Source organism: Octopus bimaculoides, chromosome 2 (genome assembly GCF_046866305.1).
Source record: "Octopus bimaculoides isolate indiv1 chromosome 2, ASM4686630v1, whole genome shotgun sequence".
Taxonomy (NCBI): domain Eukaryota; kingdom Metazoa; phylum Mollusca; class Cephalopoda; order Octopoda; family Octopodidae; genus Octopus; species Octopus bimaculoides.
Genome location: NC_142929.1, coordinates 65,300,488 through 65,325,265, shown reverse-complemented (window position 1 = coordinate 65,325,265; position 24,778 = coordinate 65,300,488). Strand labels below are relative to the sequence as shown.

General features: G+C 35.2%; 1 protein-coding gene across 8 annotated transcripts in view; it reads left to right on the top strand.

The window, feature by feature from the left end:
• LOC106869849 (lysine-specific histone demethylase 1A) overlaps positions 1-24,544 on the top strand; it is a 44,266-nt gene extending 19,722 nt beyond the window's left edge. For 5 of the 8 annotated variants that reach the window (XM_014915780.3, XM_014915766.3, XM_014915792.3 and 2 more), the window contains exons 6-18: positions 3,740-3,846; positions 5,717-5,798; positions 8,171-8,271; positions 10,431-10,573; positions 12,902-12,992; positions 15,522-15,656; positions 17,320-17,393; positions 17,799-17,947; positions 18,223-18,318; positions 18,882-19,087; positions 19,259-19,501; positions 21,655-21,736; positions 23,171-24,544. In XM_014915780.3, the coding sequence (XP_014771266.1) occupies positions 3,740-3,846; positions 5,717-5,798; positions 8,171-8,271; positions 10,431-10,573; positions 12,902-12,992; positions 15,522-15,656; positions 17,320-17,393; positions 17,799-17,947; positions 18,223-18,318; positions 18,882-19,087; positions 19,259-19,501; positions 21,655-21,736; positions 23,171-23,415 (1,754 nt within the window). In that variant the 3' untranslated portion in view covers positions 23,416-24,544. The remainder of the gene's footprint in view (positions 1-3,739; positions 3,847-5,716; positions 5,799-8,170; positions 8,272-10,430; positions 10,574-12,901; positions 12,993-15,521; positions 15,657-17,319; positions 17,394-17,798; positions 17,948-18,222; positions 18,319-18,881; positions 19,088-19,258; positions 19,502-21,654; positions 21,737-23,170) is intronic. The other 3 variants (XM_089346576.1, XM_014915775.3, XM_089346578.1) reach the window with 1 other exon arrangement.
• Positions 24,545-24,778: the final 234 nt, after the last annotated feature.

Sequence of the window (24,778 nt, the reverse complement as noted above, 5' to 3'; positions counted from 1 at the left end):
CTAGGTCCCTCACAGGCAAAGAACACGGGTACAAGATTTTTTGGGCAAGGAACACTCACGGGGTCAGGGGTGTGGGTATACTTCTTGCGGAGAAATGGGTTAATAAGGTAATCGAGGTAGTCAGAGTATGCGACAGAATACATAAGATTAGATTAGTGCTTCGTCATGGGTTAGCAACCATTATCTCGGCCTATGCCCCTCAGCCGGGGCTACCTGATGGACAGAAAGACCGATTTTATGACACCCTCTTGCAGACTACATTGTTGACGAATGACAGGGACCCTCTCTTTGTGACTGGTGACTTCAATGGACATGTTGGACAACATACAGGGGGCTTCCATAGTGTACATGGAGGCTACGGTTTTGGTTCCCGCAATGAGGAGGGCATCAGGCTGCTGGAGTTCTTCAATGCAAATGATCTTATGGTTTGCAATACTAACTTCAGGAAACCTGCCAGTCACCTACCGTTGTGGCAGACACACTAGCCAAATTGACTACATCCTTGCGAAGAATGTACCCCACAACATAGACTGGTAGTTAGCAACTGCAGGATCAGGGCTACATGGATGCCCAGAAGACGACCGGCATTGGGGAGTTAACAATGGTGAAGCATTTCACAAACAGCGTGGAGAAAGCTGTGCGAGCATTGCTGGTTGATGTAGACGCTGGTGGTGGCAACGAAGGAGTTTGCAGTAAACAGTTGAAACGAAGTATTGGATCTTCATGAAGCTGTGTCGTGTCGTCGCTGTAACTGGCTGTGTGTTCTGTGGTCAGCAGCTAGACCTCAGAAGGTCTGGAGCCAGACTGACAACCGGGATGGTGTAACAGCTAGCTATTTATATGATACCATCGACTCGAACAGGGGTTCAGAAAGACTGTTCCACGTGACCTTATCTGAAGGCTGCAATTGATTGGGTTGCACCCTGGCGCAAGATATAACAGGAGACAAAATACGCCAATACCAACCAATCAGAGTGGTGGACACAACAGGGTCCAAAATTACAGCTGAAGGCTAGCTGTTAACCACTACGTCCGCACTCATGTATATATAACAGAGAGAGAGAGAGAAGTACGCTACAAGCTAATTCCTTTTAAATGCAGTTTTTCTTTCAGCTTATTTGTGTTCCATCATTTATACACACTGACATTACACATCTTGTTGAGTATACCACATTTCTTTCCAGCTTTCACTCATTCCCCACAGTCACTACTTATGTTTCACTACTATGCAACATCAAACTTCACACGCTAGCATCGTACAATTTTTGCCTTTTACTCATAAAATTAATCCCTTTTGTTGCCACCAGCAGAGGTATTATCTCCCTAAATCTTTTCCTCCTTATTCTTACTCTGGCTACTTTGCTTTTAGGACACCCACCTCAACTGCTAATTAAATCATGCAAGTAATAGAATTTATTAACTACTTCTAGCATCCTTCTGAGCATTTTAAAGAATTTGAATTTGGTTTTGTGCCAGGGAGAAACATTACTGATGCTATCTATCTTTCTAGTAAGGCAAAATAAACCTCTGTACTTGACTTTTGTTGACATAGAGAAAGCCCTTGACAGGGTCCCTTGCTTCCTCATCTAGTGGTCAATGCAGAAGTTAGGAATAGATGAGTGGCTGGTGAGAGCCATACACGCCTTGTCAGTAATTTTTAAAGTAAAATCATCATGTCTGTTTGATTATGCTAGAACTGATTGACTAAGCTTTAGTTTGGATACAACTTGATTGTCTAACTACCCCAAACATACCCAGAGTTGTCACAGAACATTTGATGATATGACTCATTTTAAGGATTTCTTTTGAGTTGTGAGGTGCTGTCCAGACTTTAAAAATGTTATATTACTTAGCACTACCTAACTAATTAATTATTTGTTGTATCCATGCATTATATTGTTCTATAGTTTGATATTGGTTATATTGTGATAATAAAAATTGGGAACTGCTAAGTAGCAGTTAGTCATAGCTTATCTATTTATTCTCATTACACTGTTAATCACTTTTTTGTTCACAGCTGCATAAAGAAGTGCTAAGCTCTAATTGTGGAGGGTACCTGTGGAAGGGGTATGCTCAGGGAGACAAGGGACAAAGTGGTGAGAAAGTATTGGGTCATCCCATAAATAATGCAGTTTTTTAATACTTTTATTTTTAAAAAATTAAGATAAACAAAGGTTTAATCTAAAATATACTCTCCTTCATTTTCTACAATACTCTTCCATCTATCTGGTAGACTTGCAAGGCCCCTCTTCCAAAATTCACTTGTCTGTGATATAAAGTACTCTTCCAATACTATTCTGACTGTCTACAGAATTCCTATTTTTTCTGTCTAAATGATTTTGAAGACTGCGGAATAAATGATAATCAGATGGAGCAATGTCCGGCGAATGTGGTGGGTAGGGCATCATTTCCCACTCAAACTGCACCAGCCTTTGGAATGTCATCCTCGCTGTATGTGGCTGGTCATTTTCCTTCTAGCACTGACTTAAACTACTCACAGTAGATCTCCTTTGTTATCATTTGGTTTGAGTTTAAAAGTTCAAAGTTGACTAAACTTTTCATATCCCACCAAACAGATAACAACACTTTACATGGGTAAAGACCTTTAGCCTGGGGTGCCAGTATTCTCCTTTCCCTACCCACTGTCTTTGGTGCTTGACACTTTTATAGCGAACCCATTTCTCATTACCAGTCACTATTCAGTCTAAAAAAAAAGGTTCATTTGTGAGATGTGACAGCAAAGAAGAGTACACATTCATTCTCTGTGCGCTATTAGATGCGAAAAGTCTGTGAGGAACCCATTGACTCAATTTTCTGACTTTTCTGATGGCATGCAGGTGTTGATGGATTGTTGAGTGATCAAATCCAAGTTTCTCTGCTAGTTCCTCAACAGTTACGATGAGATTTTGTTCCACCAGGGTTTGTAGGACATCCTTGTCAAGCTCTACAGATCTTCCAGGAAGAGGCTTGTCTTCTAGGCTGTAGTTTCCAGTTTGGAATTTCGGGAACCACCGTTGACACTGGCTTACGCTCATTGTCTGATCCCCATATACTGCATTAATATTCCTTGCACTTTCTGTTGCGTTGTTGCCTTTATTGAACTCATAAAGCAAAATATGTCGAATATGCTCCTTTGTCACTTCCATTATAACATTGAAAAAAATAACTAAAAATCGAACTGCACTCTTCAAAACTTGCACTAAGAATAAGGACAAGGTAAAATTACTATCTGCTTTTATAGCATGTTGATGCAAGTAGTTTATCCCGTCCCCCTCCAACTTTTAGTTTATGCAATTGAAAATAACCGCATTATTTATGGGACGACCCAATATCTTCAGACGCTGGGCCTCACTGAAGAATTGACAAGGGATTGGGAGATGTGGCAACTTGCTATACTTGATAAGATGCGTCAAGCTAAGTAAAATTGCCGTCTTCCACACATACAGGGTTGTCCTTTCAGGTGCTGGTGCTGCATAAATGCACCCATACTGGTAGCACATAAAAAGTACCCAGCACACTCTGTGAAGTGGTTGATGTTAGGAAGAGCATCCAACTGTGGAAACTATGCTACAACAGACAATTGGAGTTTGGATAGCTCCATGTCAAACTATCCAACCCATGCCAGAATGGAAAGCAGATGTTAAATGATGATGATGATATACATGCTAACTGCCAGTGTAGGATGAAATTGTATTATTACTGTATAAACTCCCATTTTATTTTCTGTCGATGTTCTTAGTAAAGAAACATGGTCGTGTGGTAATTATTGGCGCTGGAATGGCTGGACTGACTGCAGCTCGTCAACTCATTTCATTTGGAATGGATGTCACAATTGTTGAGGCCCGGGTATGTATGTTTTTTTTTTGTTTTTTTTTTTCATTTGTTATTTCCCATTATATGTAATTTCTGTACAGGAAATTTGTATGGAATGAAGTTTACTTTTGTTATTGCAATAATTATCAGGTTTGATTGAGTATATTGATACTGATTCAGATTTTTTCCAGCATAGGGTCTCACCATTAGTTGGTCCCTTGTGATCTCCTTCAAGAGGTCAACATCTTGAGATCAGCTTTCATAATGTTTTTTTTTTTTTTTTTTTTTGGTCTTCCTTACGGATTCCTTCTATTTGGATCACCTGGCACTTTTTCTTAGTGAGCTGTCATCCTTCACATTCTTATGTCTTTCTAGCACATTATAGTTGTTCTTTCAGTTCATTTATCTTACAGTGTTCATGACATTAAATATCCAACAAATGTGCTTTCTCATTTCTTACCACTTTTCAAACATTCCCCTTGTCCACTGTTCATGTTTTCCTACTGGGCAGCATCACATTTTGTGTGCACCCCGCAATCATATAGTCTGCCTTTACTTGGAGAGAGAATCAATTTGTTGTCTTCAGAACTTTTCCCATGCAGTGCTTATTCTAAATGCTATGCTTTTGTAACATCCACATAGATTGCTGATTAGGCCACAGAAATAATTTAAGACAGCTGGACTAAAAATAGATGTATGTAGGTATTCAAGCTATGCTGTCATGTGAAACTTGTAAATGATGATGATGGTGTTAAATAATAGGATTAAAGAATATCTATACAATGGACTTGCCTAAGACCTCTTAACATAGATAATTGAGTTAATTTGTTGAAACAGTATTATGTTTAAAGTAGCTTTAGTTCAATTTCAGTAGATAGCACTTAATCATTTCATAGTATATTTTTTTAACATGCAATCATGAACAATAGCCTTGTTGGATATTTGAGTTGAAAGTTGTCTAAAGGACTAATTGATGGTTCACTGCATTTAAGTTAAAACATAACTGTTGTTGAGTTAATAATTTAACATTGAAAACAAATATATAAAAATATTATCAAATGATACAGCACTTTTTCTCTTGAATTTTGTTTCTATTTTTCTAGGCTTACCATTTCTATTTTTCTAGACTTAAATAGATGGGGTAGTTTATTTGTTGTTTATAGTTGGATGTCCTAGTTACTAACCACTCAACCGAAATTAAGAATGAATACAAACTAGAGTATGCATAGTTAAGTGACAGTAGTGAAATCTGAATTTATAATTTTGTAGTTTTGCACTGTAACCTCTTCTGACTTGTTGTGCACTTAAATATAGGTGGTATTTAAGTTTGTTATGGAGTTAGTTTGATTTTACTGTTACATTCTGGGGTTAAATAACTCTATACTAAATTGATTAAAAGAAAAGTAGCAATTGATTTGACAAGATGTTTGATTTGGCAGTTTTATTGTGAATCTTGTCAAAAACTGGTACTAGGTGCAGGCATAAAGCTGTTCTAGAAGAGATATTTTGAAGACCACATTTCTCTTTTTGTCAAAAGTGTTGTCAGTTGGAAGTGCATCTTCACTTAAAACAATACTGCTCAAATAAAATCTGTAAATAATTCTGACTTACGAAAGTGGAATAAATAATGCCAAACATCAATGTTTGATGCTGTGGTGTGTGGATTGTAAACAGGTCATGTTGCATTTTGTGTTTTAGTTGCTTTACAAAATAAAATCAGCTGAGTTACTCTAGATCACATTTTCAGTTTCTTCCTATTATAGTTGAGACCTGAATTTATGTTATATAGGCACTTAAGGAAGTGACATTCTATCTATGTTACTTACAAGGAAAATCTTTTATAAAAACATATTAAATCTTATATGTACTTAAAGTATTTCTTTTCTCTCTCTATTTCCTATAGGATCGTGTTGGTGGTCGAGTTGCTACATTCCGAAAGGGTAACTATGTTGCTGACCTTGGTGCTATGGTTGTGACTGGATTAGGTAAGTTAAACTGTAGATTAATTGATTCTGGTGAAACTGACATATTTGTTTCATTTGATTTGTTGTAAGTTGATGACTGCAGGAAAAATATAGGCAAGGGGTAATTTCAGAGGGCTAATGTTCTGGGTTTTGTAGAGGTCCTTTTGAGAGCTGAAATATTTTCTGGCTTTAGAGAGAAAGATCACTCTTTGTGATGCAGTTTTTGATGAATTGAAGATGTGTCTTTGTGCATTCTCTAAATGAGATTCCCATTGTTTTCAGAATTTTTGAGGTTCTAGTTGGGGGTGGGGTATACAATATTGTTTTCTTGATGTGTGTAGAGATTTTGTCTTGGTACTTTGAAGGAGACAAGATCATCATGACCCCTGTTGAAGTCTTTCTTTATGGAATTAGTGCAGATGTAGGGTGTATTTAGGTTATATGTAGTGACACTTGGGTATTGAAAGCTAAGGAGGAATGAAAGGTGTGTAAGAGCAGGGTTTTCTTTTCTTTTTTTTTTTTTTTTTTAGAGGTTTTGGCAAGCAGGTAATTGATGTATAGACAGAAGGGTGTATAGGGACAAAACCAAACCATGAGGCAACCAAGACTGATAGAATGTGGATCAGAGGAAACCCCATTTGCACATGCCAGGTTGCTGATGTGATTCTACTGAAAGCTACTGATCCAGGAGATTGAGGACACCTGTAAGTGGGTGGTTTTGACAGGAGATTTGTGTGCCAGACACAGTTGAATACTTTGTTTGTGCAACAAAATTGCTTTTGCCAAATTTTTCAAGAATGGGGGAGTGTCTGTTAGTGAGTGAGACAGGAGAGTAAGTTTTCATTAGTTTTGGCTTTACGGAAGCCATACTGGTGATCTTCACTGGTAACCTTTACTGGGAAAGATTAGAAAGTGTTGGAGAAAGTTGTTAAATTGGCTGTCTCCCTCATGATGAAGATGTTGAAAGTGTGTGTTGTAGAGTGACTGTTGGTGAGGTCAAAGAGATTGTCCTTCATAGAAATGGAACACCATGGAGTGTACTGTCAAAGAGTGGGATATATCCTTTTTGAGAGAAAGAGGTTGAAGAGTTTGGTGGAAATAGAGGTTAGTCTGGAGCTTGCTAAGGGGTTTTATTACCACCAGTGGCCTAGTTTATTTGATATAACCTAGGTTTTTTTGTAATTGATGTGTATATATTTTCATGGTGATGAGCCTGGTAGTGGTGTGAAGAGTGATAGTTTGTTGTATGTGGAGTTGAATGCAAAGTGGGCTGTTGATGTAGAGGCTTTCTCCATGAGAGTACTGCTTATAGAACTCTGACAGTGAAGTAGAGGAAATAATGCTTCTGCAGAGTTGGTAGGGATCATTTTGGCATGGGATCAAAAGGGACCAACTACACTTAGGACGTTGGGAGAGCCAGTGGGTGTGTAATGCATTTAGGATGATGATCTTGCAGTAGTAGCAGTGCTGGATAAAAGGTTTGAAGGAGGTCCAATTGTTGAACTACTGCAGGCCAGCTATGAATGAATCACTTGTTTAGGAGTTATGAGATTTTGGTTATGTGTGGGATGTGGAAGGATATGTATAATAAGATTGTTTTAGTTGCTTTCTTAAGTGTCTCCAGTCACTCTGTCTGATGGATCAGAAAGTACTGTCAGAAACAGCATAGAAGTGGTGGAACTTAATTGAGTAGAACAGTCATTGAGTTTGAGAGGTGTGAAAGTGGGGTGCATAGAATGTGGAAGTGGTGGGTAGTTGAAATAAGGTAGGCGTTGGATGATCTGATAAAGGTGCAGGCAGCAATGGTTTGGTAAAACCTTGGTTTAGAAGTAAGAAAATCAATGTTGTCTGGATTGCCTATGTGTCAGTAAAAGAGTGGTGAAAGAGACTGAGCCAGAGTAAAGAAAAATGTTCTACATTCAACTACTTTCATTTCAGAATGACAGAAAACGTTTTCTTTTGAACAGCAATTAGTAGGGGTTCTTTTTTAAATACAGTGGAAATGGGAAATAATAGACTTTAATTTCAGTTTTCATATAAACATGCAGGGTATGGTGAAACTTTTTATCATGACACTAACACTAGTGTTAGTGTCATGATAAAAGCATTCACTGTGCTGTGTAAAGTGGTTGGGGATAAGAAGGGCATCCAGCAAGAGAAATTATACTTAAAAAGGAACATATGAGTGATACTTGGTCCCCAATACATCTAGAAAGGAATTGTCATCAAGTAACTGGCTTAGTTTGTGACAACCCATTCAATTTATGCTAACATGGAGAAGCACTTGTAAAATGATGCTCTTCGTTAAGTTTACAGGTTATGAGGTAGTGTATGAGTCTTTTTATCCATGTAAGTCAATAATGTTGTGAAAAACTGATTTGGTTTTATTTCAGGTGGGAACCCTATCACTGTGTGTAGCCGTCAAATAAACATGGAGCTCCATAAAATCAAACAGAAGTGTCCTCTGTATGAAAGTAATGGAGCTACCGTAAGTGTAAATATCAATTTTAGTTTTTGATTTGTCTTTCTTTCTTTTGTTGTTCAAGTTCAAGTGGTATAAATGATATTTTGATATTTTAATCTGGTCGATTCCATCTTATTACTTAATCACCTAAGGACCGTGGATTGATAGAATCGTTAGAGTTTTGGACAAAATGCTTTGTGGTATTTCTTCCAGCTCTTTACGTTCTGGATTTGTATCCTGCCAAGATCAATTTTGCCTTTCATCTTTTTGATGTTGATAAAATAAAGTACCAACCAGTCAAGTACTGTGGTCAATCCCACCCCTCTCAAAATTGCTGGCCTTGTGCCTAAATCAGAAACCATTACTGAGCTGATTTTTTTTTTTTTTTTTTTTTTTTGCAAAACTTTAATCCTTAGTGCAGAGAATCTTGCCTTTCAAATTTGTCAAATTGAAAATACTGATTATAACCAATTTAAGAATAAGTTTTGTTAAAATTCTTAAGTCTTCCAGCTTTCAGATCATATATTTTATTAATACCACTGAAAATGTACAACAGTTTTCAATTTTCAATACTCATTCTCAAGATTAGTTTAAATTTACCAGTTTAATTACTAATTTATTTGATACAATAAAATCTATATGAGTCAATAATTTAGAAACACCTTAATGAACAGTTTATAAATTATTCATATTGCATATTTGAGATATAATGTGAATTTTGTCAAAGTATTTACTGTAGATTAACTTTTTTGTTATCATATTTCTATTGAAATAGGCAGTTTCAAATAATTTTGAATATAATGAAGAATTTAGTAGAATAACCATGTCATTAAGTCAGTTCTTGGAACATAAATTAGCATGAAAGTTTGATAAGAGGTTTTTAATTTAGATCACTTAAAAGCAGAAGTTTGTATCATGGAGCCAAGAGCCATTTCAGGTCAGTTTACATCAAAAGTGTTCACTGACAATTTGCCTTTTATGAAATATGATTTGTATCCAAATATTTTGAACAAATGACTATCCTTAGAAAATTTCCTTGATTAGCACATGATTTTGGGTTCAGTTCCACTGCACATCACCATTGGCAACTGTTTTTTACGTCAGCCCTGAGCCAGCCAAAACCTTTTGAGTGAAATTGCTTGGCAGAAACTGAAAGAAGCCCATCATGTGTGTTTGTGTTTATATCTCCTTGGCTTGACATCACATGCAGAGTGTAAAATCACTATTCATACAAAACAGTGTCATTTGTTTGCAATCTTATGTGAAAACACATCCAGCTATTGGTCTATTTGTCTTTGGAAGGTTAGGAGAAATGTTACCTTGCATGGAAAGTGATGAGAGCAACAGGAAGAGCATATTGTAAAAAAATTGTCTCAATAAATTTGGTCTGACACAAGCTAACATGGAAATGGTCATCATTGTTTTCCATGCTGGCATGGGTTGGATGGTTTGACAGGAGCTGACCAGCTGAAGGGCTGTTCAGGCACCTTGTCAATTTTGGCATGGTTTCTACAGCTGGAAGCCCTTCCTAACGCCAACCACTTTACAGAGTGTACTGGGTGCTTTTTACATGGCACTAGCACTTATGAGCCTGCAAGATTAGGGATGTTCAGCTGGAGAGGGTTGCAAAGGATGAGTCTGCATGCAAGGGCAACCATGCTTTTACTTAACTTGACATGTCTTTTCAAGCACAGCAAACTGCCACGAGTATCGGCCCCCTGTCATCCCTTACTAAAATTATGATTATGAATACTGCCACTTCACATTTCGTGAATATTTCCTGTTTTTCCTCACTGACCATCATGTTCTGTAACTGAGGCCATCATAGTCTCTGTTATATGGATCTGAGAGACTAAGTGAATTCGGTATTTTTTGTTAACTGAATTTCTATAGGGAAACAATTTGTTAACCCTCTTAGAGTTTTTATTTAGTAAACATTTTGAGGTAATTTGATTAAACATAGTATTGAAATATATGGAGTTATTTTTAATTGGGACCTACTTTATGGTTTTAAAAACAACTGGTTATTTGAAAGAAATGTGTTGGTTAGTAACATAATAGGTATTTTACTAATTTACTGAATTGACAGTTAAAAATTTATATATAAGTTTTGAGTGTAGCCTTTCTTATAGTTAACTGTCTTGGCTTGTGTAATGTTTCTCCTACATGTGCAATTGCTTCTTTTGCAGGTCCCTAAAGATAAAGATGAGATGGTTGAAAGAGAATTTAACCGTTTGTTAGAAGCTACATCCTATCTCTCTCATCAACTCGACTGCAATTTCATCAATGGCAAACCTCTATCACTTGGCCAGTCATTAGAGGCTGTTATTAAGTAAGACTTGTATTTATTTTTTAAATATTTTTAATTGAATAATTTATTGAATTAAGTGTTTGAAATGCTTGGGAGGAAGTGTATTTGTGTTATTGCCTGCAATATATATATTATTTCAGACAAGGAGAAAATTAACTGAAGTCAGGAGTATTTTTTTTCCTCCATTGATTATGTGAAATGTCGAAGGGATCATTAATCTTCAGAGTAATTAGATACTCATGGAGTAGAACGATCCATGTGTGCATGTTTGACTCGGTTAATTTGTAGGTTAAACTACTGTAGAGAGCCAATTGCATGGATCATTAATTCATGCAATGAAAGATAGCAAGTATAATACACATGGTTTGGGAATTGTATGGAGAGATGGGAGTGGTAAGGAATAGGTGACAAAAACAAGTAGAGAGGCAAATGCAGTGGGTCAGTTTGAGTGAAGTCCATTACACTCATCAGTAAAAAAGACTGGGAAATGGATGGCTCAGGAAGTGCATGATTTTTGTCAATTCAATAGAGGGTCTTTGTCTATGTGAGCACTTGTTTGTCAATTATCAAAATAGATGTACCGTTTCTGAAATGAGGACAGTACTCTGTAGGACATATTTTGAACTTGCAGTAAATCACTAAGAGCACCGTCCGAGCGTGATCGTTGCCTGAGCACCAGCTGTCTGACTTCCGTGCCGGTGGCACAGAAATAGCACCATTTGAGCGTGACCGTTACCAATGTCGCCTTCCTGGCACGTGAAAAGACATTCGAGTGAGTTTATTGCTAGTACCGCTAGACTGGCCCCTGTGCAGGTGGCACGTAAAATACACCATTTCGAGCATGGCTGTTGCCAGTACCTCCTGACTGGCCTTTGTGCTGGTGGCACGTAAAAGCACCCACTACACTCTCGGAGTGGTTGGCGTTAGGAAGGGCATCCAGCTGTAGAAACTCTGCCAAATCAGTTTGGAGCCTGGTGTATCCACCTGGTTCACCAGTCCTCAGTCAAATCGTCCAACCCATGCTTGCATGGAAAACGGACGTTAAATGATGATGATGTATATTGTCAGAGCTTGTTAAAAACTGAAATATTTATTGATTGTGAAGAGAAAGCTGGGTCTCTGATGTAATCATCATGAAATATCAAATTTGGTGTTTGGAAAGAGTTCATTGAGTGGTGAATCCTAGTGTGTGCAATGAAGGACATCTTTTATGCTGAGAGTTGTTTGTAAAGGATTAAAGCAGTTCTGCTTCTTAGCATTTGTATTGTAGTACTGTTAAAGTTCACTAAAGGATTTCATCTTTACTGATGAAAGAATGAGATATTTAGGAAGATTGGAGTTAGAAATTTTTATGTACTTATCAAAACTTGAAACAGAATCCTTTGCTCTGCACATTGAGGGGAGAGAGAGAAAGAAAATGGAACTAGTCAGTTGTTGCAGTTTCTCCTTAGGTACTTCCGGGTCGTTTACCAAATCACCAATCTTGTATTCAGATTCCTTCCTTCCATGCTAGCTGTAAAATGCTCACTAACATTTTCAGGATACATGTTTGTAAATATTGATGATGATATCATTGTTACTTGGGTGCTTTTGGGGCTCCTTTACAAAAGTGAATGTAGAACTTGAAAAGTTGAACTAGATATCAAATTCAAATGGAACATGCTTGTCAGTCATGAGATGTTAAGAGACACCTTTGATTAGACATTATGTGAGTGGCTCTTGAATTAATCTTGTATACAAAGTGCCAGAAATATATTTTATAGTTAAGAGAGGAGAGGTAGTGCTCATGATTTTTGCAGACTTCCTAAATCTGTTGTAAAAATGTGGGTGGAAAAGTAATTTCAGAGGGTTGCAGCTTTGAGGAAGAATAATTAGATTGTTAAGTGCATAATTTTGGATATGACAGGATGCAAATGAGCTTGGGTGAAGACATCAATCAGTGAGCTAGTTAGATGAATAGATTGTTTTGTAGCAGTTGATGAGGTGGAGAGAGAGTTAGTAAACTGTGAGATGGAACCAGTACTTAAAATTTGTTGGTGAGTGAATATTTACCAATCATTTGACTTTTGGATGATAATTAGGTTAAGGATGTTTGTGTGTGTGTGTAGGTGTGCCACTGTCTCAGATATAGGGGCAGTATTCTAGTGAGTTTTACTTGAGCTTCATAGAAGGCCAACAACTTTACTCCATGTGTAAGTCACACCTGTTTTTTCAGTTACAATCAAGCATAAAATAGTGTGACTTGTATATGGGTAAACAGTTTTGATAAAGCATTTTTTGGAAATTGTTAATAAAACAATAGAAAATGTTTGGGATGGTATTTCAGTTCATAATATTTTTTTCTAACAGGTTACAAGAGAAACATGTGAAGGAGAAGCAGTGTGAACACCAGCGAAATATAATTGAACTGCAAGAAAAACTCAGGAAAAATCAAACTTTGGTATTTCTATTTATTATGGTTATTTTACTTAGACATAGGTCCTCCCACATTTTGGGACATATAAAACACCAAGGTTTCTCCATTGTGCTCAATGTAACCACAGTTCTTTCTATTGCTGTCCAACTGCTCCTTGTGCACTTGAAGTCTTCCTAGAAAGTGTGGTGGCAGATGTACTTGGACTGGCTCTTTTCCTGTTTTCCTTCTGTTGGACACAAAATGTGACCTGTAAGGTGTAACTGATGCAGTGCTGCAATATTTTACAACAGCTGGGATTTGATTTGCAAGATCTCCTCATTTGTACTTTTATCTTTCAAGATGTCTTTGAGAAGCCTCCTTGGGCATCATTGATGGAATGTGTCAAGCTTCTCGGTGACCATCACTGACATTTTCCATGTCTCACTGTGATACAAAACTGTTGGCTTAATTATTTCACTATATAACTGGACCTTCATGGTATGCTTGTTGACCATATTTTATGCATACGATTGAATATAGCCTCTACTTTGCCACTTCTATTCTTCACATCAATTTATACTTTTACTAGTATTGATCTCAGGTTGGAGAAATTATCCACGTCTTCACAACCTGTTGTATGATGAAGATGAAGAGTTAGCTTGTAGCTTTAGTTTGCATCATCTCTGCCTTTTTACAGTTGATTCTGAGCCTAATCTTTCTTGCTTGTTCTTTGAGAGAGTTAGGTTAAAAAAAAAAAGCCAAAACAGCCATTTACTTGTGAAAGATAAGTCTAGCAAAATTTTGTTTAAAAAAAAACAAGAACAAAATGTCAGATGGTGGAAACACTTTCTAGAACCCTTGAACCAGCTAGATGTAGTTGCACTATTTGATTTCAACTCAGAACCATTAATTGAATTCCTGCAAGTAAAAACTGATGTAATCAGAAGAGGAAATACAAGAAGCATTGAGGAATACTAAAAAAAAGCTATTGGATAAAATCAAATGGCAGCTGAATTTTTGAAGTTTGGTGGCATTGATGCAGTAACATCACTATCTGCATAATAGCTGCCGATGATAGGTGCAAATATTTACTGATTGGAGAAAAGGAATCATTCATTGTAAGACTTCCAGAAAAGAGAAACCTAGTAGACTGCAACATCTGGCAGGGGATGATGTTGCTCTCCGTATCAGGAAAAGTTTTCTATATTGCAGACAACTAGATTTGACAAGGCATTGATGCAAAAAGAACAAGAAGGATTTTGTTGCAGCTGCTCTTGTACTGAGCAATTTTTTAATGCTCAGAAACATTGTGGAACAATATATAGTTAGAGCAAACCTTGTCAGTCAACTTACTGGACTTCAAAAAGGTCTTTGACAACATCCATTAGAAAACATTGTGAGAGATTGTCAAGGCATATGATATCCTCCAATAAAACCTCAAGAATCTGTATGTGAACTCTAGCTGCTGTGTCAAGACATACTAGCCATAGTGAAAAGTCCAACATCAGTACAGGTGTTTGTCAGTGCTGCACCCTCTCAATCCATCTCTTTCTGCTAGCAATTGACTTTTTAGCAAAGAAGGTAACTGATGGGAGCATTGTAGGAGTGCAGTGGAGAGCAATGGAAAAGTTTTGTTGCCGAAACATTGCATGGCTGGCAAAAAAACAAGCTGGGCTGCAAAAACCGTTTTCTTCAATGGAGACAATTTGTGCACAGAAAACATTTCAGTAGTGGCTGAGATTTTATTGAAATGCTTTGTATTTTTCATGGTTTTCATTAATTCAGAGTAGAATGAAACTGTTTATCTGTTTGTTGAATAACAATATATGTAATATACATTAATGTTTTATTATTGGTAGTTGTGTTTTTTTCTCATTTCCAAATTTTAGATATTCATAGTAGAACCCTTTTTTACTCTTGAATCTATTTTATCATCAAATTATTAATTTTAAAAAATTTGTAAAAGATATTGGTTAAAAAGTTCTTGTTTCATACAAATTGGATTAGCTGAAAGGTAAGTAAATTGTGGCTTACATTCCAATGTTACTTGTTGCATGTAATTCTCAGAGTCTGTTTTTCTAATATGTTAATACAAATAAGTGTAGCACCTTAGCAAGACATAAGTAGATATCTGTAAGGAGATACAGACTACCATGCAAGATCTTGTAATCCAATGTATTTATCCACTCAGCCATATAGTTGTTGGTGATATTTAGTTTTAGATTAATATAAGATAGCTTTTCTATGAAAATATTATTGTCCATATAATATTACCATTATAATGAACTAAACAAGTTAAGGGGGCTCACACACTGTTGCTAAATTTAATAGCCTATGATTTAAAGAAGATTTAAGACTATTTTGGAAAAGGAAGGGCACATTGAGATAAAGTACTCCTAGATACACTGTGGCTGGAAAAAGGACTAGGTAGTCACAACTAGAATATATTTGATCATAAGCCTACTGACTAGGGTTGACCTGCAGTAACCAACAACCTCAACTGCAGTGTACTTGAAATATTGAGGTTATTGCAAGTTTGTTGTTGTTGTAAATTTTTGATGTTGATATTTTCAGATGGTTGAATGTAAAGAAAGAGTTGAAGATCTGCATCGTCAATGGAAAACAGCCTCTGAGTCCAAGACTCCAAGAGATATCACTGCTGACTTCCTTGTAAAAAGTAAACTTCGAGACCTCAATGCAGTCTGCAAGGTAAGTGATTTTTAGAGTGTCTGTTAATTTGATTAAAATAAAAATTGTTAAAGAAAAAGCATGTAAAGATTCTATTTCATAACAATGTAATATTTGGCTGTTAGACTTGTTGATAGAGTAAATTTTTTCTTAACAAGATTTTGAAAGTTTCTTTAATGAAAGCTACACATTTATTGTCAGGGAAAGAAATTGCTTTGGTTTTTTTTTTACCATAATTTCATATTTAATCAATTAATAATTGTGTATTTTTTACTGTTTGTAGGGTGTAACATTATATCAGTTGTATTTAATTTTCTTACATTTAATCTGCAATTTATTTAATAAAATGAAAATATTAAATAGATTAGTTCAGTTGTTAAAGGAGTTTGTTTACACAAGTGTTATCAATTTATATCTTATGCAATACATTTTAGGAAACACATTCTCATTTAATTATATATTTCAATCTTATTTGGAAGTAGACAGTTATGTAATGTCAACATATTTGTTGGATTGGTTTACTTAAGCTTGATAAAATGATTAAGCCATAGTCTATTCTATTCTCCCTCCAAAAAGGGGGAAAAAAGTAACCAGTACACTGTATAGTGGTTGGCATTAGAAAGGGCGTCCAGCCATAGAAATCATACCAAAATAGACATTGGAACATGATGCAGTCCTCTGGGTCATTAGATTCTGTTGAACCATTCAACCATGACAGCATAGGAGTCAGATATTAAACGATGATGATGACTGAGTAGCATGGTTCTTAACATGCATGGGATAAAAATAAAAACTAAACCGAGAGAAGAATGGAGCTAAAAAAAAGGTTGAAATCAACAGAAATGATTGGCTATATGATCATTAAAATTGACAAGTGTGATAAAAAAAAAATTATCTCATTTTGTGAACATAGGCACAGACATAGCTGTGTGGTTGAAAAGCTTGCTTTGCAACACATGGTTTTGGGTCAGTCCCACTGCATGTCACCTTAGGCAAGTGTCTTCTGTTATAACCCCAAGCTGACTAATGCTTCATAAGTAAATTTGGTAGACAGAAACTGTGTGGAAGCCTGTTTGTGAATATGTGTTTGTCACCTCTTCTCACTACTTGACAATTAGTGTTGGTTTGTTTATGTCTCCATTACTTAGCACTTCAGCAAACTTAAAGATAAGTTCTGGGGCTGATTTGTCTCTCTGAAACCCTTCATGGTGATGCCCTAACATGGCTGCAGTCCCATGACTGAAAAAATAAAAGATAAATAACATCATTGGTTACAGGTTTACAATGTGTCATTCTCTGATTTATTACACTCATAGTAGTGATTGTAATTAGAGGGGATTATCTGTACAACTTGGGCTGGACAATTACCACCAATTTATTATTTGAAAGCTAGAGTTTTTCAGTTTCTTGCTAATATTTACACCTTTCACTGAAAGTGAGTTACATATATGTATACAACAGGGTACTTGTACAGTGTGCATTTACCAAACTCCACTTATTGGTCAACCTAAAGCTATGGTGGAAAACACTTGCCCAAGGAACTCATGAGATTGCAAATTGAAGGTTGTAACTACATAGCTATACCTGTGTCTACTAAAGAAAAGTTTGGCACCTGTTAATTAATGTTACTAAGGGTAGATTTCTGGTTTTGTAGTATTTTATCTTAAATTAATTATTGTTGCAGGAATATGATGTTCTTATTGAACAACAGAAAGAAATTGATGAAAAATTACAAGAACTTGAATCATCTCCACCAAGGTATTGTGAAGTTTGAAACTCTTATCTACTTGAGTATTAAATATAACAGTATTGACTCATCATTGCTGCTACTGATATCTGTATACGTTGTTTCTAAAATTCTTGTGCTAATCTACATTGATCCCAAAATTGATATACTAGCATACATTGATTCCAAAATGCTTGCATTAGTATATGTTACTTTCAAGATTCTTGTCTTTATACCTTCTTATCAGAATGCTTGTGGCATTTTAACTTTTCCCAAAATGCTTAATTATATACATTCTTTCCAAAATGTTTCATTTTATTATTTTGACTTTCTGTAAATACAAAAATCATTGTTTTAAAATAATTTTGGTTAACCATTAAAAAAAATTTCTGCAGATATTTCTAGCTGTTTTCTAGATTTCCAAATTTTTCTTGCAGTGATGTTTATCTTTCCTCTCGTGATCGTCAAATTCTAGACTGGCACTTTGCCAATTTGGAATTTGCCAATGCCACACCATTGTCTACTTTATCTCTGAAACACTGGGATCAAGATGATGGTTTTGAGTTCTCTGGAAGCCACCTCACAGGTCTGTTTTTCATTTTCACAACCACTGTCATAATTTTATATCTGTTTTTCAAACTTCCTTTAAGTTTCTTTAAATTGAATTAACTGAATAATTTTAGAACTTAATGTTAAGCCGTTAGCATATTTTATATGCAAAAGTAATATTACATGTTAGATATAATTCAAATGAAAGTATTTTGTCCTAAATTGTTTTCTGATATTTTTTCTTTTGTTTTAAAATCAACTTATGAATGTGAGAATTTATTTTTTAATAATTTATTTTTGTTTCATTTCTAGTAAGGAATGGTTATTCTTGTGTTCCTGTGGCACTAGCTGAGGGGTTAGATATTAAACTGAACACAGCAGTGCGACAGATCCGCTATTCTGCAACAGGTAAGTTGCCCTTTCTTATACACATTGCTGCAACAAAAGTTGTTACTAGTTAGTTTTAAGAACTGAATGCATATGTAAATAAATATAATTGAAGACGGTTTGAAAGCAAACTTAATGAATATAAATTGGAGCTGCGCTGCTGTTTTCAGTAGTAAGCTTTTACTTGTGTGTTGACCTGTAACAGTAATATGATAGCATGGAAAATTGAGTGTTAAAACAGTAATGATGATGATGATGTAGAACCAGTTTGATTTCAAGTATTCGAAAGTTGTGTCTAGGAAGAGTTATTATATGCTTCAGTTCTTATGTGAAAAACCAGGTTCAACAGTAATGTATGTTTACAATACAGACACTAACGATAACAGCATCTTTGGTGTATGCAATAAATCTCTTTTTACTTTAACAAAATATTTCTTCTGCTATGCAAGTGTAAAGTCAGTTTTGGTATAACAAAATTGACTGACCATATTGTATGGAATGATCACAGTTGACTGAGCCAACCATCACAGCCTGTCATATAGAACTGTTTCTAACTCTAGGAAAATTATCTTTCTTTACACTAGGTGTTGAAGTAACAACAACGAATGCTCGAAACAGTAGTAGCAATTCAATGACCTTCAAAGGAGATGCAGTTCTTTGCACCTTACCCCTGGGTGTGTTGAAGGATTGTGTTCGTGGCAATGGTGTCAATGCTGTTCAATTCTCACCACCTTTACCTGATTGGAAAACTGCTGCTATTCAGAGACTTGGATTTGGCAATTTAAATAAGGTATTTTACAATGATCAAGAAATCATATTTCTGCCATATATTAATTTATATATTTGCTTCTTTCAATTCTAATTTTTTACAGTTTAGATTTTTTAAAATCTTGTTAAAAACAAAAAGTCTTTGTAAATATCTGAAGAGATGTATATATATTTTTCCCTTTTTAAATTTCAGGTTGTATTGTGCTTTGACCGAATGTTTTGGGATCCTAATGCTAATCTATTTGGACACGTTGGTAGCACAACAGCCAGCCGAGGAGAGTTGTTCCTGTTTTGGAACCTGTATAAAGCTCCAGTGCTGCTGGCTCTTGTTGCTGGAGAAGCAGCTGCTATTATGGAGAATGTCAGTGATGATGTTATTATTGGACGTTCAATTGCTGTTCTAAAAGGAATATTTGGCAATAATGCTGTTCCTCAGGTGAGTTATTTCATTTTGGTAAAATTTCATTTCTATCATAACCATATATAATGGCTTAGGATAAATATTTTATGTTTTGAAAACATTCGAGCGAGGTTGTTGCCAGTGCCCCTGGATTGGCTCCTGTGCAGGTGGCACGTAAAATACACCATTTTGAGTGTGGCCGTTGCCAGTACCGCCTGACTGGCCTTCATGCCGGTGGCACGTAAAAGCACCCACTATACTCTCGGAGTGGTTGGCATTAAGAAGGGGATCCAGCTGTAGAAACTCTGCCAAATCAGATTGGAGCCTGGTGTAGCCATCTGGTTCACCAGTTCTCAGTCAAATCGTCCAACCCATGCTAGCATGGAAAGCAGACATTATACGATGATGATGATGATGAACTTGAAGTATCACAGAATTTGAATTAAACTTTGGTCCATATATATTAATTTATAATATGTCACCTCCTCCTTTTATTATTTTTTCCTCAGTTCTTTTTTTAAAAAAAACTTAGAAACAGAAGTGCACATTATACAAGAAACCAACTACTGCCCTCAGTTTTTTATAATAAAAAATTTTTTTTTTTTTCACTCTTATCAAAAATGTATATTTATGTATGAAAAATTCTGGATGGTTTAATTTGAAATGTTTTTCTGTTCTGAAAATGTAAAATGCTGTCTTGATTTATTAAGATAATGGTTTAAAAATTCTTTAATATTCAAAACAGTTTCTAATTAAAGTAGATTCTTTAAAATGTTTTCTCTTGCTGGTTTTGTTGTTGTTGATGTCATTGTTTACCTTTATATCAATCAGGAAGTAATGGGCTTTTAGTAAGCAACAATAATAGTGTTACAGTAAATTTCAAAGGTCACTTTCAAATTTGTTTTGATTTCATCTAGAATGCTGTGAATTTTATGAAGCAGTTATATTAAACCTGACTAAGCATTTTTTTCTCTCTGTAGGTCAGTTTACTATAGAAAAATCAATGTGTATAATAAACAAGGTTTTTCTCTGGGATTTTATTTTGTCTATTATTTGGTCTATTTATTATATGTGAAAACTATAACTGATGTTGAGTCCAAAAGTGAGTTGCTATATGGTCAACATGCTAGAAATAGCAGTAAAATGTCTTTTAAATCATACTCTACCATTTTCAAGATGTATAGATTCATATGACTGAAAGGAGAAAATTTTAAAAAAAACAAAAAAAAAACGGGGACATCATGGTTGAAACACCTTTAATAGATTTGCTTGATCAATTATGTAGGACTAAACCTACTTAATTGGAGTGATATTTTACTTTCTGTCTGCTCTAAATCACTTAGATCAAGTGTTTTTCAAACTCGTATTACATAGGCAAGACCTTATTGCGTTATATTTAGTATTCAAAACACTCCTGAGGTATTTTCTCCAACTCATAATCAGCGTCACTACACAGCCTCTATTTCTATTTACTCTTAGTCTGACCAGACTGAGTAGAATATACTTTGCTGACGTTGTCTAATAAGGTTGAAATCTATCTTGCTTTTTTAAGGACCAAATTTATTCAAGTCTATTTCCAAAATGTTCGATCAACGAGTTTAATGGAGTTATCTACCTTGCTTGTAACTGATTTTTCAACATTGTCTATTAATTGCTTAATCTTTTTCAACCCACTGTATGCAGACTAAATATTGTTGGCAAACATTTGATGTTTTCATTTGAAATGGAAATTTCCTTCTAGTTATGCTTTCTTATTTAGAAGCCTGATTAGTTTTATATTTGTGTGTGTGTGTGTGCAGATGCAGGCATGTCTGTCGTTAAGAAATTTGAGTCCGACTGTGTGGCACCTTGGGCAACTCTAACTAAACCTTGTGAGGGAATTTCTTAGGCAGAAACTATGCATAAGTCCATTGTATGTTTGTGTATCCTACCAGTGCTTGACGACTTGTGTTGGTTTATTTACATTACTGTATTTTGGAGGTTTGGCAAAATGGCCAATAGAATAAGTGCCAAACTTAAAAGTAAGTACTGGGGTCAATGTGTCTGACTAAACATGTCATGGTGAAACCCCAGCATAGCTGCAGTCCAATGCATGAAATAAGTGAGATACAAGATACAATATTTCTTTTTATTAGAAATATATGTTGGCGATGATTAATTTGTGACACTTGAGTGTTTGTATTTTGTAGCCCAAAGAAACTTTGGTGACAAGATGGCGAGCTGACCCATGGGCACGTGGTTCTTATTCATACGTTGCAGCTGGATCATCAGGTAATGAACTGTTAAATATTTGTAGTTGTCTCTGATTGCTACACTAAACGCCTTACTATCATCATGTATTGTTAGTTGGTAACAAATGTTTTGTATAAATGTTAAAACTATTGGATTGAACACTTTCTGCATTCTATTCCTAACAGAACTGAATTTGCATATCACTTCTCTGAAGGTAAACGGAGTTGATAAAATTATTATCAGTCATACACTCTGGTCTATTCACTTAATTATGCCCCTTCTATATGAATGTGAAACCTTGTGTCTAAAATTAAAAATTATATCCATCCATTCATTTTTTTCTGTCCACTATTCCTGGGAGTAGAGTCCTCAGGTACCTACTCCATAGGTTCCTTTTAGCAGCAACCATCATTATAACCAATACAGCATCATTCATCATGTGTTACACAAGAAATGCATTTGAATTTTAGGTGGAAAGGTCAATTAAAAAATATATATTGCAGTCTGTATAACCAGCCATAAGCTTGCAACTTGTTCTGGGAGCCCAAAGGATGTTTGTCCCAGGACTCCAAGGGAGGGGAAAACTGTTAGAAATTATATCTTCCTTTTCATATATGGATGGCTGAGGTTTAAAGTTCAATTAGGTAAATATCCATTTATTGAATTGACTGAATTGGTAGAAAAACAAGATTTATATATAGTCAAGCCCCTTAACATCCTGTGCTCATGTTAGTTTTTCCTGTTTCATGGGTTGAATAAAACATAAAGTACCATAAGTGAGCTTGAGCCTATGTTAGAAATAATGTATTTTAATTTCTTTTTAATGGTTGTTGTTAGTGTAGTAATTTTTTGTAGAACTCTTGAATAATAATAATTGTTCTAAATATTTTTATCACTATTTATGTAAATTTTAACCATGAATTTCCATGTTAATTTACCTTATCAAAATGTTGTTCATCTTTCTTGATTAAATTATTTCTCCTCTTATTTTATTGCAAACAGATTAGATTAATTCTTTTACTGTCCATTATATTAATAATGGCAAAATTGGTCATAGAGTAGAATTTAGTTTACCTTCAGACTTCTGCTGATTTGTTAAATCTGGAAAGACAGGAATTGTCAAGTACTGAGCTTCATTTAACTGGCTACATTCCTCCCCACTATGTGTAACATTATGCTTATGTTACAAGCCAGTATTAACAATCATTCTGAGTTTACTTTTATATGCTGGTATGGGTTGTACAAGTTGCCACAATCCACGTTGCTCTCATGTTCCATTAAGTGAAAATAGTAAAACTAAATAGGAAGTAAATGTATTTGTCAAAGATTACTACTTAAGTAGACATAGTAACTAATGTTTGAGTGCAGCTGATTCAAATGAAACAATTTTATAGCATTCGTAAAATTTAGCCAGCTTCAATGCTAAAGCAGTTTTCAGTTAATTTCTAACAAAATGTTTTTGTTTTATTTTAGGTAATGATTATGACTTGATGGCAACTCCAGTTTGTCCAAACTCAGCTGCAACTGGTGGCCCACCACAACCAGGAAATCTACCTCGACTTTTCTTTGCTGGTGAGCACACCATTCGCAACTACCCTGCTACTGTCCATGGTGCTCTGTTGAGTGGATTCCGAGAAGCTGGCCGTATTGCTGACCAATTCCTTGGAGCTCCTTATGCCCTTCCACAACGACCACCAGTAGCAACGCATGTCACTTGAACTCCATGTTCTTTAAAAAAAAATCAAACAACAGTTACTCTATAAAGAAAGTAAAAAGGATGTATACTGATCCATGTTTGCTAAACTTTACATTTTCATATTCATATCTTCACTCCACAAATGTAAATGTCTAAACATAATTTTTTTTTAATCTTTGAAGACTCACATGTTTGTCTTTTTTTTTTTTTTTTTTATAAAAAAGCAGGAATTTGTATTTTTGTTAATTTAGATAACCATTATCACCAGCCCAGTTTACCTGAACAGAAGAAACTTGAATGTAAATTTGTTTTAAATGGATAGTTTGGGTTTGAAAATTTAATCCAATAATTTCTTCAGTAATCTTCACAAATTTTGTCTCATCCCATAGATGGTTTCCATAATTAGCAAACCATGTGCAACCTTTTTAAGGAGACCTGATTTGTATTGTCACTAATACTTTATCATTTGCAATCAGTCATCCATAACTCCCACTGGATCATTTTATGGTGTCATTTACTTCATCTGTGTGTATGCATGTGTTTACTTTTGTTTTCAGATTTGAATTCAGTTTTTCTAAGCCCTGCATAAACTGAGTTTAAAGGGGAAAAATACCAGCTGTTGATTGTAGTGGAAATCATTACTTGGAATGAAATTTCTGATTTAAAGTTATATGTATGGTGATGATGTATATATACAAAGAATGTCTTAATTCCATCATATTTCATTTTACTCAATCTGAAATCCATTGCTAGATTGAATTCTAGTAATTTGAAATCTCTATTTCATTCCTAACAATGTTGTTATTGTCTGAAACTCAGGAAGCTTGTTGTTGTCTGCACCTCAGGAAGCTGAATTTGGAGAAAAGACTGCAACAGCAATTCAGCACTTCTTTCTCCGCATAAATTTTATTTATTTATCCATCCATCTCACCTAAAAACCTTGACATTATTTTGAATTATGTCATCTAATTATAGTTTCCATATCAGTTGTGAGACAGGACCAGCCCATTGGCATATTGTAAACTTTGTTGTCTATAATCAACTCCCTATCAGTGAAATTTTTATTTTCTGATGGATTTCATTTTTCCAATTTTGCTGAATAAAAGGAAAAGCTTTTTTTATAAAAAAAAAAAAAAAAAAAAATTTCAAAATGATTCATTTCTAACTATTTGATGTGTAATAGTTGTAAAAAACAATCATTACTCCTGAATTGTTAATGTTCCTTTCAGCTGGCAAGTGTAGATTACTTCCACTTCAGGTAAGATCACACTAATACTAATTACGAAATACTCTTGAGATATTTTCATTAAGAAAGAGGGACAGTGTCCATAACCTGTCGGTTATTGTGGTTCATATTCAGCTTGAAATTTTGCAAGCCTTTGTCT